The 16,660-nt window shown below is 33.8% G+C and overlaps 1 protein-coding gene across 3 annotated transcripts in view; it reads right to left on the reverse strand.

Moving 5' to 3' along the window:
- The window catches only part of LOC136026190 (large ribosomal subunit protein uL16m-like), a 287,794-nt gene that overhangs the window by 257,603 nt on the left and 13,531 nt on the right, over positions 1-16,660 (reverse strand). For all 3 annotated transcript variants that reach the window (XM_065702508.1, XM_065702509.1, XM_065702510.1), the window contains exon 3: positions 9,337-9,491. In XM_065702508.1, the coding sequence (XP_065558580.1) occupies positions 9,337-9,491 (155 nt within the window). The remainder of the gene's footprint in view (positions 1-9,336; positions 9,492-16,660) is intronic.

Genomic DNA, 16,660 nt, shown 5'->3' on the forward strand with positions numbered 1-16,660 from the left:
TCTAATCATACGCAATATTTATTGTTCGTGGTGCAGTTTCGTTGTTTCTTCGGAATCTTGAGGAAATACTTGACATAACGTCCGTGTCTGTTAATCATAATGGGTGACTTTAATATAAATTTGATGGATTCAAATTCTTCGGCTTTAGTTGATTTTCTTTCTACCATGCTTGCCGCAGGAACTCTGCCAACTACATCCATCCCCACACGAGTAACTAATGTTACAGCTTCTTTGATTGACAATATCTTCTCTACACTTAGCTTGAAGGAAAAATTAATTTTAGTTACTGATAACTCCGATCATTTTCCAATATATTCCCGGTTCAGTTTTAATCGGGGAAGAATAACCGGGCTCAAGTGTTTGATTCCTATTCTATTAGGTTTGGTGAGAATGAGTTACCTCTTCTTGGTTCTAAATAAGCGAAAAATTTGTGGAGCTTATTTGATAATGATAAGGATTTTTCTTGTTTATTTGAGTCGTTTTATGGAACCATAAAAGAGGCTATTCTTAGCATTTGTGAAGTACCACCTTCTAATCGCAGGTCTAAAATAATTGCTCCTCTAAACCCATGGATGACATCCTGAACTTCTCAAAAGCTGGAGAAGGAAAAATAATCTCTGGAGGTCTTATAAATGCGCTATACTTTCAGCGAGTGCTATTCGTCTTTGTCAGTTCAAGATTTACTGGAATATATATAATTCCTTGTGTAGGAAAGCAAAATCTATCTATTATCTAAATAATTTTTCTGCGTGTGGCAATGATATTCGTAAAACTTGGAAGGTAATAAATTCTGTGCTTAAACCTGGTTCACAATCTAGCTCTTTGCCTATGAGTCTGGTCATTGGTGATGAAGCTGTAGAGAGTGAGCTTAATGTCCAAGAAGCATTCACTTCATTCTTCGCTAGTATTGATAAGAATATTTCTTCCACAGCTACTTTATCTTGGCCTAAGCCGGACTTTAGATCTTACCTCGGGCCGTCTTGTATTAAGTCTATGTTTCTATCTTGAAAAACTTGTCCTCATCTTGGCCAGATTCTATTCCTACTAAGGTAGTTAAATCTATTCTTCCTTCAATAGTTGTGCCTATAACAAAACTTGTTAATCTTTCATTTAAATGTGGTGTTTTCCCGGATGCTCTCAAGCGTGCTCGGATTATTGTTCTGTATAAAGATGGACCAAGAAATGATCCAGCAAATTATCGACCAATTTCAATTTTCTCAGTATTTACTAAAATCTTCGAAAAGGCTATGCTTTCTCGTCTCCTTAAATTTCTAAAATCTAAAAAGTTTCTTCATGATTTTCAATTGGGTTTCCGAATGAAGCACTCCACTGAGCATGCCTGTATGACCCTTTTGAATTTTATACATTCTGCGTTGGATTCGGGATTAATTCCGGCCGCTACATTGCAGGATATTTGCAAGGCATTCGATTCCATAACCCAGGAAATTCTTCTATCGAAGATGCCTCATTTTGGCATTAGCGGTAATGTATTTCCTTGGTTTCAATCTTATTTGAATGATATGTTAATTTCTGTCGATCTACTTTTCCGTTCACCCTCACAAGTGGATTTTGGCGTCCCCCAGGGATCAGTTTTAGGGCCAGTGCTATTTTTGATTTATGTAAATGATCTTTAATACGCAGTAAAAAAGCAGAAACCTATAAATTGCTGTAGACTCTGTCATCTTAAACCTTCCCTTGCCCATAGTGCCAGCTATAGTTCGCCATTTTCTGATGTCCTTGTTTGTTTTGCTGATGATAGCACACTTGGCACTTCGGGAAATTGTGAATCCGAGCTTCGATTAAATTTGGAATATTTGTTTGAGAGAGTAATTTCACCGCTTGATGCTAATTTTCTTACACTGAATTATTCTGAGTCCAGTTTTTTTATATTTTCGCATGTTTCTCAGATTTATCCCCAGTTATGAAAAATTCATCAGCCAAATGGGAAAATTCATAGATCTAAAGATCGATATGTTCGTTTTTTGGGCATTCTTGTAGATGAAAACTTGTCTTTCAAACGTCACATTGTTTTTATTAAAATGAAGATATGCAGGAGTCTCGGTATTTTAAGGAAACTTCAACATATTTTCCCTGGATCAATTTTGGAAATCCTTTTTCATTCGTTGATCCGATCTTACGTTTCTTACAGTCCAATGGTATGGATGTCAACCTTTCCTTCACTGTTAAAACCACTTTCTAAGGTTTACAATAAAGCTAGAAACCTCATTAAGGAAACTAACCGTTCAAGAGTTATCCCATTACTTAATCTTGAGTCACTGTACATTCATTGGTGTGCATTTTTTAGTTTTTCTCAGCTTCATGGTGATCTCCCCCATCCCCTGGGTGTTCCACCATCTTTCACCTCTGATCAGAAAAATTATAATCTTCGCAATACCAAAAACCATATTCAAGTTCCTTTTGCTCCTTGTGTAAGGTCAGACTTTAACCCTTTAATTGCGAGTCATATAGTATGGAATAAGTTTCCCGAATCAGCTCGAAGGTGCCACTCATTCGGTTTGTTCAAAAAAATTATCAAAATTCTTTGGCTTTTTAGAAATTATTTTATCTATTTTTATATGTGTATATGTGTATATGTATATATATATATATATATATATATATATATATATATATATATATATATATATATATATATATATATATATATATATACATATATATATATACATATATATATATATATATATATATATATATATATATATATATATATATATATGTATATATATATATATGTATATATGTTTTCTTTATGGTTGATTGTGTTTGGCTATGCTGTTTGACCTATGTGATTGTATGGATGAGTAGGATTAAGGCCTCATTCAAGTGCTGGTCTATATTAATCACTAATTTAGGAAAACAGTCTTCCTTTTCTCCTACTGTTTTTTTTTTTTTTTTTTTTTTTTTTTTTTTTTTTTTTTTTTTTTTTTTTTTTTTTTTTTTTTTTTTTTTTTTTTTTTTTTATGTGTTTGTGCTGTTGCATTGGTGATTTCTCTTTTCATGATATATATATATATATATATATATATATATATATATATATATATATATATATATATATATTTATATATATATATATACATATTTATATATATATATATATATATATATATATATATATATATATATATATATATATATAGATATATATATGAATATGTATGTATCATGAAAAGAGAAATCACCAATGCTACAGCACAAACACAAAAAAAAAAAAAAAAAAAAAAAAAAAAAAAAAAAAAGAGACGGAAGGAGAAAAGGAAGACTGTTTTCCTAAATTAGTGATTAATATAGACCAGCACTTGAATGAGGCCTTAACCCTACTCATCCATACAATCACATAGGTCAAACAGCATAGCCACACTCAATCAACCATAAAGAATAATCCATGGACAGGCAGTCATGTCGTCAATAAGTATAAGTCGTCCTTTACCGAACAATAGAAAAAATAATATAGACAAATAATTCAGAGGCAACACCCAACAACATTGGAGTCTATTTTATCTACTGATCTACTTAATTAATTTAGTCTATTCAATCTATTAGTCTATTTTGTTTTGTTTTCTATAGTTTTTTTAATTTATATTTTCTTTTCTTCTCCGTTTTGCTCTTGCTCTTGCTCTTCTCTCTTCGAGTAAGTGATTATTTGTTTTTATTTTTTTCTTCCTGCGAAGCGTTTAGCAGGGGACAACCCCTTTAATTTGTGGAATAATTTCCGTTCGTTTTAAGTTTTAATGTTCCTCCTTACTTAGAGTTAAAAAACTTGTTTTTTTATTTAATTTCTGAACATTTTTGAATTAATACATGTTTTGATTTTGGCTCAGCGCAAATGAACAATTAAAATGAAATTTGCATATTATTTTTTTGGCAAAATGGCTTTCTCATAGTTTTGATCGAACGATTTTGATAAAAAAGGGGTTGGGAAGGAGGCCTAGTTACCCTCCGATTTTTGGTTACTAAAAAATGCAACTAGAATTTTCATTTTTTCGAACGTTTTTATTAGTAATAAATATACATAACTCACGAATTAAATTATGTAACGAATTTCTATATTTGCAACTCACTCTTTACACTAAAGCTTGAATTTTGTCCCAATTCTTTAAGAATGACCTTTGAATCACAAAGGCCGTAGAATAAATAGTTGAAATTGCTAAAAATACTTTAGCGTAAAGAGCAATATATTGAGGAGGAGACAAACCCCCTTATATACCTAATATTTTTTTTTTCGTTTGAAGTTTTAATGCTGCTCCTTACTTTCAGAAGGAAAAACTTGTTTTTATTTATTTTCTCATTTTGTTTTTTTTGTTAAACAATGCTAGAAAATCCTGCGCCCCCTTCATGGAAATTCACTTCCCTCATGATAAAATCCACCATGGAAAGATCCTCCCACGTAACCCCCTCCCTTACCCACCCCAACGCGAAAAAGTCCCCCTGAAAGCGTCTGTACACTTCCCAATAACCATTACTATGTGTAAACAATGGTCAAAGTTTGTACCTTACTGCCCCTCTCCCGGGGACTGTGGGGGATTAAGTCGTCCCCAAAGACATAGTTATTAGGTTTTTCGACTATGCTGAACAAAAAGGCAATTTCAAAATTTTGATCGTTGACTTTGGGAAAAATTAGTGTGGGAGGGGGCCTAGGTGCCCTCCAATTCTTTTGGTCACTTAGAAAGGGTACTAGAATTTTTAATTTCCGTTAGAATGAGCCCTCCCGCGATGTTCTAGGACCACTGGGTCGGTACAATCACCCCTGGAAAAAAAAAAAAAAAAAAAAAAAAAAAACACCCATTCGTAATCTGTATTCTGGCAAAACATGCAAAATTCCACGTTTTTGTAGGTAGGAACTTGAAGCTTCTATAGTAGGGTTCTCTGATACGCTGAACTGATGGTGTGATTTTCGTTAAGATTCTATGACTTTTAATGGGTGTTTCCCTCTATTTTCTAAAGTAAGGCAAATTTTCACAGGCCCGTAGCTTTTGATGGATAAGACTAAATTTGATGCAACTTATATATTTAAAATCAGCATTTTTTTTCTTTAAACAAGTTCAAACGAACCCTCAGGAAGAAAACAAAATGAGATACCTGAAAGCAATTGCTAATATGCAAGGGCAAAAAATGCTTTGAATGTAAAAATACCCACAAAAGCGTGTCTTTCTATTAACTTTTTGCAAATTTCCACCCAAGAAGAATATTGTTGACTTTAGGAAAATATCCCCCTTTTCTTCCAATGATTGTATGTCCCTCAATGCTTGTGGTCAGATCGAAAGCTTAAACAAATTTAGAAGATAAAATATTTGCAGTTGTTAAGGATTTTATGAAAAAATAGCAGAAAAATAAATACGGATTACCAAGGCGTATTTTGCTTTCTGGAGTCGAGTTTTTCTCTTTTTGATTCGCGTTTTGCTTTTCAGTAAAATGGCACCAATTGCAATTTTTCCTTTTTTTGTCCTTTTTTAAAACAATATATTAAAATATCCCTCTAGAAACAAAAAAATGAAACAGATCTGATTTAAGCGCTGGTTCAGATGTTGGTGGTTGAATTGAAGTCAGTTGAGCTCAGAGTGGTTGAATAATGTGGTTGTCGAATTGATGGTGGTTGAATTTAAGGTATTTGGCTATATGATAGTTGAGTTCAAGGTAGTTGAGTTGTTTGGTGGTTGAGTTAAGTGGGAGCCTTATTTCGTATTCCTTGTGAATATAGGAAAAAGATAAGCTAGTGGATGAAGGATTGGTCTTAAGATACACCTGATAATTAGATAATTAATATTTACAAAAACCTAAATTTTAGGCTAAAGCTCTGACAGAAGACGTTTAATACTATCAGGTGAAAACAAATCACTGACGGAGCTAGGCAATAAGAGACGAGGAGAAGCCAAGTGGCAAGAGAGCTTCTTCCTTTCTCTATGGACAGGTCGTGAAATGAGTCTAACAGTTCGTGGTAACGAGCTGTACGTAAGGAGTTACCCAGCCCAATAGTAATTGAATCTCTAAAAAAATAATTTTAATAACAATTAAAACATCAGAATGATTGCCTTTGAAATATATAAAATTTATTAAGTTGAAGCTCATCCATCAAAAGCTATAATTCTGAAAAAAAATGCCTGATGATCGAAAAAGAGAGGAAATACTAAAAAAAAAATCAACCAATTACAACGAAAATTACACCATAGGATTCAGCAATCTACTGGAGACGTTTCAAGCTTCCCTCTCCTCCCAACAGAGATTTTCTATTGTTTTTCATTACGACTAAGGCGATTAGGATTTCATTCCTCAGATTTGTTCTTTATTAATTTTCCATCACGTCTAAGTAAGCTACGATTTTTTTATTTCGTAACAAGATCGATGGACTTCCATGATCCGATGACCACGGACGATGAAATTAAGTGAACAATTACACAAAAAATCACCCGTATTTTTTCCCACCGAAAATGTTCCTTCAAGGTCTTTTAAAAGCAGTATTGCCCTATTTGATTATCCGCTTTTCATAGTAGAAAAATCGAGAGGTCATCCACCTAATGCCCCCAGTGTCTACTTTAAGACCCCGGTTGTTTGGCTATATATGATATACTACAGGTAGGCATACTCTTTACACTAAAGCTTATTATATAAATTCATTAAGATCCGATCACCCAGTCGTAAGTTAAAAATACCTCAATTTTTCTCATTTTTCCTCTCCCTTCAGCGCCCCCCCCCCCCCAGATGGTCGAATCGGGGAAAACAGCTTTATCAAGTCAATTTGGGCAGCTCCCTGACACGCCTAACACTTTTCATCGTCCTAGCACGTCCAGAAGCACCAAACTCTCCAAAGCACTGAACCCCACCATCAAACTCCACCAAAGAGACCGGATCCAGTCCGGTTACGTGAATCACGTATCTACGACATTTATATGCGTTTTCTAAGATTTACGGCTTCCCCTTCCAACTTCCCCAATGTCAAAAGATCTGGTAAGGATTTGAAATAACAGCTCTGAGACATGAGTTCCTTCTAAATATCAAATTTCATTAAGATCCGGTCATCCGTTCTTAGGTTGAAAATACCTCAATTTTTCTGATTTTTCCAAATTAACAACCCCCAGCTCCCTCAAAGAGAACGAATCCATACCAATTATGACAATCTCGTATCTATAACTTGTGCTTATTCTTCCCATCAAGTTTCATTTCGATCTCTCCACTCCAAGGGTTTTCCAAGATTTCCGGTTTCCAAGATTTCTGTTTTCCCCCTCTAACCCTCTATGTCCACGGATCTGATTCGAATTGAAAATGGAGCGTCTGAGACATAAGATTCTTCTATATATCAAATTTCATTAAGATCCAAAGCACCCATTCGTAAGATACCTCGATTTTCACGTTTTCCGAGAATTCCATTTTCACCCTCCAACTCCCTTCAATGTCACCAGATCTGGTCAAGATTTAAATTGAGAGTTTCTAAAGGACAAGATCCTTCTAGATATCAAATTTCATTAAGATATGATCACCCGTTCGTAAGTTACAGTGACCAAAAATTATGCGTTTAAAAAATCTAGAAGTGAGAAAAGATTGACATTTCTAGCCGATTCAGGAATGGTAACTATTATCTTCATTAGTCTTAACAGCAAAATGTTATTTTTAAAGCAAATTAAAGGTAATTTCCAACAAATAGCCTGAAAACCCCTTAAAGTGGCATTAGATCAAAATCAAGCACACCTTTGGAATCGTAATTGCCGAAAACCATATAAAAAAAATTAATCTTCTAAGTTGTACAACGAGAAATATCACTATTTTGTATGGGTAAAACTGATGTGTCCTCTTTTTTTTCGTTCTACTTTTCTCCGCTGCTAGCAGGGTACTAGAACATCATAGAGGATTGTTTAAGGGCTCAATCTAAATAGAAAATTGATGCATCTACTCACTTTTTTAACATTTAAAGTAAAATATTTAAACACAATATTTAAAATAAAATCAATTTTTGACAAAATATACTAGTAAGAACGACTCCAGCTCCTTTGAGTGGGTCCAAGAACTGTGAAGTCTCTATCTTTCTACAAATCAATTCAATCAATTCACGGGCTCATTAGTTCATAAAAACAACAAGGTTCATCCAGAGGCATCGCTGCTTCATAAGGTTAAAAAACGGCTAATAATAAGGCCTTATTCAGGATTTTAGTTAATCAAGGTTACAGGGTTTGAACCCCCTCCTCCACGAAACTTTTGAAAGAAAATTAAAAACGTAACAAAAAGGCATATAAACAAATTTTTGATTCGTTTTTTAAGTTTTTGTCGTACCCCCCTGAGCAAAAACCCTGGATACACCCTTGCACCCCTGTTTTTGTTTACTTCCTCACCCCTCGGAGCAAATCCCTGTGTGCGCGCTATTTTACAGTGATTTATGTTTGCTATGGGCAAAGGTTCAAAGAAATTCTGAATGCATGTGCGAACTGGACAGAGGAGCCTACTGCCAGTCAGACTCAGGAGTGCGTGAGGAAAGCAGGGAATTTACATAACACCAGAAGAAGAAAAAAGGGGTTTGTCAGCCTATATATTGCACCCGGGCATGCAACTCAGGTTACAAATCGTATAACAATTTCTGTTGTCTAAGATATACTACCAATTTCCCTCAATTCATTTTTTCCAGTTCCTTCTTTAGTCCAACCGTACAATACTCGCTTTCCCTCAGCTAAGATTCCTATGCTCTTATTTTTTTATGAACGACCTAGATTTGCACCAATTAATTCTATTATCAAACATTGGAATAAATATGAATCTTGTTCTGATTATAATTTGTCTCTATTAACATTGAAAAGTGAAATCAAAGTAGTTTTAACGGGCGTTGGTAATTTTTTTTTTTTTTTTTTTATAGTTCTGCTATCAGACAGATAAGAGTGAGAAGTTGGGTCGCATCTGTTTCATCTATGTCTGTTAGTTTGTTTACAGCAGTTGCTGCCAGGCGTCTCCCCAGACGGGGACGCCGGGAATGTTATAAGTTTTATTATTATTATAGTGAGGAACTTGAACGCAAAAATAGAATCCCAAGGCCACTTCAAATTTCTTAGAATATATTGTATAATATATATATATATAAAAAAAGAGTTACCCAAGCCATATGGAAGATAAATTGTACATTTTTCAGTTCTTCTTTTAGCTATTAATTTTTATAAATTTCTTCGTCAATAACTTTTTTTGTTATTTTCATCTGTTTTACTTTGTTTTTAACTTAGTAGTTTTTTGTTTCCACTGACTGTTTAATAATAAATTGAAAAAAATAGAAAACATAAATAAAACATATCTGAAACTGGATTAGAAACATTTGACAACAAAGTAAAGCAAAAAGAAACCTACCACGATTCCATACTGCTTATGTATCAATTCGGTATTTACAATTTCAGGTCCTCTCATTTCAATAATCCTTTTTTGCATTTTCGGTGGCCTTATCCCAATCGGATATACAGGAACCTTCGGAAGGAAAGTGAGACGTCTTTGTTGTGGCAACTCAACTGTGAATACAAAAAATTACTATACCAATCGAATTGAATTTAATTCGCTCTCAAGCTTCCCCCCCCCCAAAAAAAAAAAAAAAACTTTGTTGAAAAATTTTTGTTAGATGGAAACAAGAGTCTTTGGATGTGTCGGTAGGTGGAATAAGTTGTTGTTAGGTAGGGTTGTTGCGACCAGAAGCCACGCAAAAAGAAACCTCTTTCTCTTTCTTTATTTTCTTGTCTTGTTTAAATTTATTCCTATGTTTAAGGTGCTAGTTAAAGCAAGCAAAAGCTTAAGCAGGGTCAAGTGTTTTGTTATATTGCTTTTTTGGTCTTGTTGTTTGTTTTTTAATAATCAAGCTAATAGGTTATATAAGTAATCAAGCTATACAAAGAAATCAAAATCAGACAAAAATGGGCCCAGTTTTCTGGAGGACTCATGTCCCCGACTTCTTTCTACATTAGGGTCAGCACGGCCCTGATAATTGCGGATATAACTTCCACACCGTACTGAATTTGCCAATTCCAAATGTAAAACTCCAGGTCCTCTAATTTCAATAAATTTTTTTGCCACTTTTGGTGGCCTTATTTTTTATTAAGGTAAACAGGGTCTTGTAAAGGAACCTGAAACCTCTTTGCTTTGGGAATTCAACAGGAATACAATAAAAGACTATGCCATACCAATCCTACATAAGAAAGTCAGATCAATTCTTATTTGACTGCTTAAGGGAACTGATGGTTTAGCCCTCTTTTACGGAGTCAATCAAACAGAATGCAAATTCAATACGAATGTGTAAACTCAAAAGAGAATGAAATGAGCAGTGATTTCTGGGACTCGATGTCGTCCTTTCTGCCACACATGAAATTTAAAGACCGGTATTAATCTAAGAAAAGGGAAAGAAGTGCAAATTTAGGTCTATGTTTGTAAATATTTCAAATTACATGTTTCTGATCGTTTATTTCAATATTTCACAAAGTAAATATTTCATTATTTTTTTTTTAGATTGAAAAACAATTGAGAAATCAAAAACTGAAGTGGTCAGCAAACAGGAGAAGTTCCTATTCGCCAACTTAAAAGAAACTATATTTCAGCCTTGTTCTACGGAGATAAACAATAGAACTGACTGCATGTTGAATATGGACAGAAGGCATTACCAGGCAAGTACACACAGGAAGGAACCTCATATCCAAGACCGTTACAAATTCTTTTTTGTCACATTTTCTGGGCAATTTTCAAATTATTATTATTAATTGGCTTTCCCCACCCGAAAAACTTTCTGCGTACACACCTCAGTGTAAAATTGAAAGACAGTTAGAGAGAGTTAAGTGGGCAGTCATTCGTGGGTCTCAACGTCGTATTTTCTGACACTGATAAGATTCACTGACCGATTTAATTCTTGTTTTTTTTTTTTATTACTATTTATCACTCGCAAAATTCCATTAGAGCTAATAAAGAAATAATGGAATCCCAAACTCCGCTAATGAATAAACAGCAAACATTGGCTAAGGGCAAATTTGCTATTTATATTGAATTATCCCAGGCTGTGATAAGCAAATTCCCCGTCATGTTTTTTTTAGATAAAAGAAAAAAAGCTGTGTTTATTTTATGTAAGCTATAGTAATTTCGTATATATATATATATATAATGAAAAGAGAAATCACCAATGCAAAAGCACAAACACATTTTAAAAAAAAAAAGGAAGACCGAAGGAGAAAAGGAAGACTGTTTTCCTACGTTAGTGATTAATATAGACCAGAACTTGAATGAGGCCTTAACCCTACTCATCCATACAATCACATATATATACATATATATATATATATATATATATATATATATATATATATATATATATATATATATATATATATATATATATATATATATATATATATATATATATATATATATATATATATATATATATATATATATATATATATATATACATATATATATATGTATATATATATATATATATATATATATATATATATATATATATATATATATATATATATATATATATATATATATATATATATATATATATATATATATATATATGTATATATATATATATATATATATATATATATATATATATATATATATATATATATATATATATATATATATATATATATATATACGTATATATATATATATATATATATATATATATATATATATATATATATATATATATATATACAACACACGAACTTTTAAATAAATATCAAAAGAATTATCTAGAAATACTTAAAGAAATTTTTAACTAATTTCGGAGGTTCGAGAAATGTTGTCACAGCGCCATTTATTTTGAATTGTGTTTCTAATTGAGCGGATTTTTTTTAAAAATTAGCCACATGGTAAAGATGAATTCTATAATTGTTTAGTTCATTCAGGTTTTTTGCAATGTGTTAATATTTGTGATTTGGTAAAATTTTTAATATTTACTTTACCTATTGTTGCTAAAGGGAGGGATATATTAATAGGATAAGCTTGTTTTGGTTTTACTTGGTTGTTTTACATTTGCTGTTTTTTTTTATAGGCATGTATTTTGGGGGTGATACCTGACGCAGGGATGCCATGGATATTCTGTGGTAGCCACAACACTGTGCTGGGTAGAGAATTTAGAGTGGCGAAATCCTATATAGGCCAGTGTATTCTCCTGATGAGCCCTTATGTTGGGTGTTGCCTCTGAATTATTTGTCTATATCATTTTTTCTATTGTTCGGTAAATGACGACTTATACTTATTGACGACATGACTGCCTGTCCATGGATTATTCTTTATGGTTGATTGTGTGTGGCTATGCTGTTTGACCTATGTGATTGTATGGATGAGTAGGGTTAAGGCCTCATTCAAGTGCTGGTCTATATTAATCACTAATTTAGGAAAACAGTCTTCCTTTTCTCCTTCTGTCTCTAATTTTTTCTTTTTCTTTTTTTTTTTTTTTTTCCTTTTTTTTGTGTGTTTGTGCTGTAGCATTGGTGATTTCTCTTTTCATGATATATATATATATATATATATATATATATATATATATATATATATATATATATATATATATATATATATATATATATATATAATATATATACATATATATATATATATATATATATATATATATATATATATATATATATATGTATATATTTGTTTTCTTATTTTGTTAAAAGCTCTAAAATATATATTATCAAAAATATAGAGACTTGTATTACAGCCTCCTATTGTGCGGTATAGTCACAGTTCAGATTCTATTTATATATAAAAAATAATAATAAAAAGGGGAAAAAATTACAATCATATTCCGCTCGTAAGAATCTAAGGCCCAGGATATAGGGAAAGAGAAGAAAAAACAAGAGCTAAGACCTCATATGGCACTTGTGACGAGGTCGGAAGAGCCAAGAGCTAGAAAGGTATGAGCTCTGGCAAAATTCTAAGAATCAATAGATTGCTTTAAAAGGAAATTTAGAAGCTTAATGTCGGTCGGTATTTAAAATAAGAGCTCTGAGTCACGAGGTCCTTCTAAATATCAACATTTATTAAGATCCGATCACCCACTCGTAAGTTAAAAATACCTCCATTCTTCTAATTTTTCCTCTCTTTTCAGCTCCCCAGATGGTCGAATCGAGGAGGGCTTTATCAAGTCAATTTGTGCAGCTCGCTGACACGCCTACCAATTTTCATCGTCCTAGCATGTCCAGAAGCACCAAACTCACCAAAGCACTGAACCCCACCCCCTATCTCCCCCAAAGAGAGCGGATCCAGTCCGGTTACGTAAATCACATATCTACAATATTTTATAAGGGTTTTTCAATATTTCCGGTTTCCCCCTCCAATGTCAACAGATCTGGTCGGGATTTGAAATAAGAGCTCTAAGACACTTCCTTCTAAATATCAAATCTCATTAAGATCCGGTCACCTGTTCTTAATTTAAATACCTCAGTTTTTCTAATTTTTCCAAATTAACAACCCCCAGCTCCCCTAAAGAGAAAGGATCTGTTCCAATTATGCCAATCACAATCTATAACTTATGCTTGTTCCTCCCATCAAGTTTCATCCCGATCTCTCCACTTTAAGCGTTTTCAAAGATATCTGGTTTCCAAGATTTCCCGTTACCCCCTGCAGCTCCCCCAATGTCACCAGATCTGGTCGGGATTTAAAATGAGAGTTCTAAAGCACAAGATCCTTCTAAAGATCAAATTTCTTTAAGATCTCATTAGCTGTTTGTATGTTACAAATACCTCATTTTTTCTAATTTTCCCGAATTACTCCCCCCCCCCCGACTCCACCAAAGAGAGCGGATCCGGTCCGGCTATTTCTTTCACATATCTTGAACTTGTGCTTATTCTTCCCACCAAGTTTCATCGCGATCTCTCCACTTTAAACGTTTTCCAAGACTTCCATTCCCCCCCCCCCCAATGACACTGGATCCGGTAGGGATTTAGATCTGAGTTAAGAGGTCCTTCTAAACATGAAATGCTATTAAGATCCGATCACTCCTTCGTAAGTTAAAAACACCTCATTTTTTCTAATTTTTTAGGATTACCCCCCCCCCCCAACTCCCCCAAAGAGAGCGGATCCGTTCCGGTTATGTGAATCACGTATCTAGGACTTCTGCTTATTTTTCCCACCGATTTTCATCCCGATCCCTCCACTCTAAGCTTTTTCCAAGATTTTAGGTTCCCCCCAACTCCCCCCCAACATCACCAAATCCGGTCAGGATTTAAGATAAGAGCTCTGAGACATGATATCCTTCCAAATATCAAAATTTCATTAAGATCCGATCACTTCGTGGTTAAAAGTGCAAACGCTAGTCTACAGACTTTAAACGGTATGCGTAAGTTCAGTGCAAACAGAGAGTATTAAGCATGCACACAGAGCGTATGTCCACCCCATTCGGGAATATGCGTCACCTGTTTGGGTGCCCTCAGCACTTAGAACAGTGTATCTTTGTCAGGAGCTTGAATCGGTTCAGAAGCGAGCGGTATCGATCATCTAGGGCCGCCGTGACATCCCCTACGAAAAGGCTCTGGAAGTGCTAGGACTGCCGTCACTCCAAAACCGATACGAAACTCTGATAATAAGCTTTGGAAATTTCTTGTTTTCTAAATCTCAGCACCGTGACATTCTACCTGATCAACCTCTACCATCAAGAATGAGAAAGCAAGACAAGCTAGTTCCCGTTAAAGCAAGAACAAACCGACATGGTAATTCTTTCGTCCCGGTTTTCGTCAAAATGTAAATTAATATTTATAGTTTGATTTATATTTACAAGTGTAGTTTGATTTTGTATATGTTGTAAAGAAACACAAATCAGTGATAGCTGTCAAGTTTTTGCTATTAAACCTGTCTACTACTACTCCTTCGTAAATTGAAAATACCTCATTTTTTCTATTTTTTCATAATTAACCCCCTCCCCCCAACTCCCCCAAAGAGAGTGGGTCCGTTCTGGTTATGCCATTCACGTATCTAGGACTTGTGATCATTTTTCCCACCAAGTTTCATCGTGATTCCTCTACTCTAAGTGTTTTCCAAGATCTTAGAATCCCCCTTCAACTCCCGCCAATGTCACCGGATTCGATCGAGATTTAAAACAACAGCTCTGAGACACAATATCCTTCCAAACATCAAATTTCATTAAGATCCGATCACCCGTTCATAAGTTAAAAAATACCACATTTTTCTAATTTTTCCGACTTAACCGTCCCCTCACCCCCCCCCCCCTCGATGGTCGAATCAGTGAAACGAAAATTTCTAATCTGGTTCCTATCTGGTCTGGTTCCTGGTGTCCCTGCCAAATTTCATCGTCCTAGTTTACCTGGAAGGTAAACTAGGACAGACAGATCGACAAAATTTGCGATCGCTATACGTCACTTGGTAGATATCAAGTGCCATAAAAATTAAATACACACTACAAACAGGAAAGAAATGCGAAATGTCGTCCATTGCTCATTTCCCGTCGTCAACCATGCCGGAGCTAGTTTCCATAAGCATTAAACATAATCAAGAGACTTTCCGACATAGCCCAGAAACATTCATCCCCAGGGGAGAGGCATAAACAAATAATTGATAATAAAAACAACCAAAGAGGGAATAAATGGTAATAATAATATGATAAAGAACAATAAATAAAGAAAAAAATCACTTAGAAGTCTGAAAAATTTTTTAATTCTTTGATGGTACCAAACAAGCAACCCTCTTTAGCTAACTCATGCAGAGAGTAAAAACAGCTTAAGACTTACTTATTTTCTAAGTATTATATGTGAAAAAATGTAAACATAAGCGTTAAATAGATTTCTTTATTCTTTTAAGGAATTTTCACTGAACTGAATTAGGAGTATATATAAATAATAGTTATAAGCCTACATGGATCTCATATAACTCGAATCAAGAAAAGAACCAAGGCATAAAGATGTTCTGCATCACAAGCACAGTTTTAACTGATTCAATAAAGCTAAAAACAGGTTGACCAAAAGTTTTAAAGCACTAGGAGGGCTTCTACCCAATTGGGTATTCAAACCTGACTCGCAATTTTCCCAATAGTCTGAACTAAGGTAGATTTTGTCTAGCCTCCTCATGTCGGATTTTCAACACGGCGTGACCAATAAAATAGAATTCCCACATGCTAAGTTTTTCAACAAAGGTAAAAACAGGGTGAATAAAAGTTTTAAAGCAATAAAAGAGTTTTTACCCAACAGTATTCCAACCTTACTTTGAGTTTTCCCTATAGTTCTAAGGTGGATTTTGTCTAGCTTCCTTATATCAGATCTTTGCAGCATGGTACAATTCATAAAATACAATTTACATGTGCTAAGTTTTTTTGTCATAACTTGAAGTTGTTTTTTTATTATTTGAAATTCGTCTAAGTTTTTGCCAATGGTAACGGTAGCTTAATTTCCAGTCAATCTAAGCTATAGGTTGTGTTCCACCCTAAAAACCAACAATCCAAATAATAAACCAAGGACATCAAAATAAAAATATTTTTGGCCTCTTTGACACATATGATAACTATTCAAACCTGAAAAACATGAGTTCTAATATCTTTCTTTTTGTTATTTTTAAATTATAAAATTCTTAGTGCAGTATCACAGATTATCTATTAGGTTTCACCAGATATTTCGGTCCTAGCAAAATAAATGGGCCGATGTGTTCCTCAATTACATTGGCAATC

This window comes from Artemia franciscana, chromosome 4, assembly GCF_032884065.1.
Source record: "Artemia franciscana chromosome 4, ASM3288406v1, whole genome shotgun sequence".
NCBI classification, from domain to species: Eukaryota; Metazoa; Arthropoda; class Branchiopoda; order Anostraca; family Artemiidae; genus Artemia; species Artemia franciscana.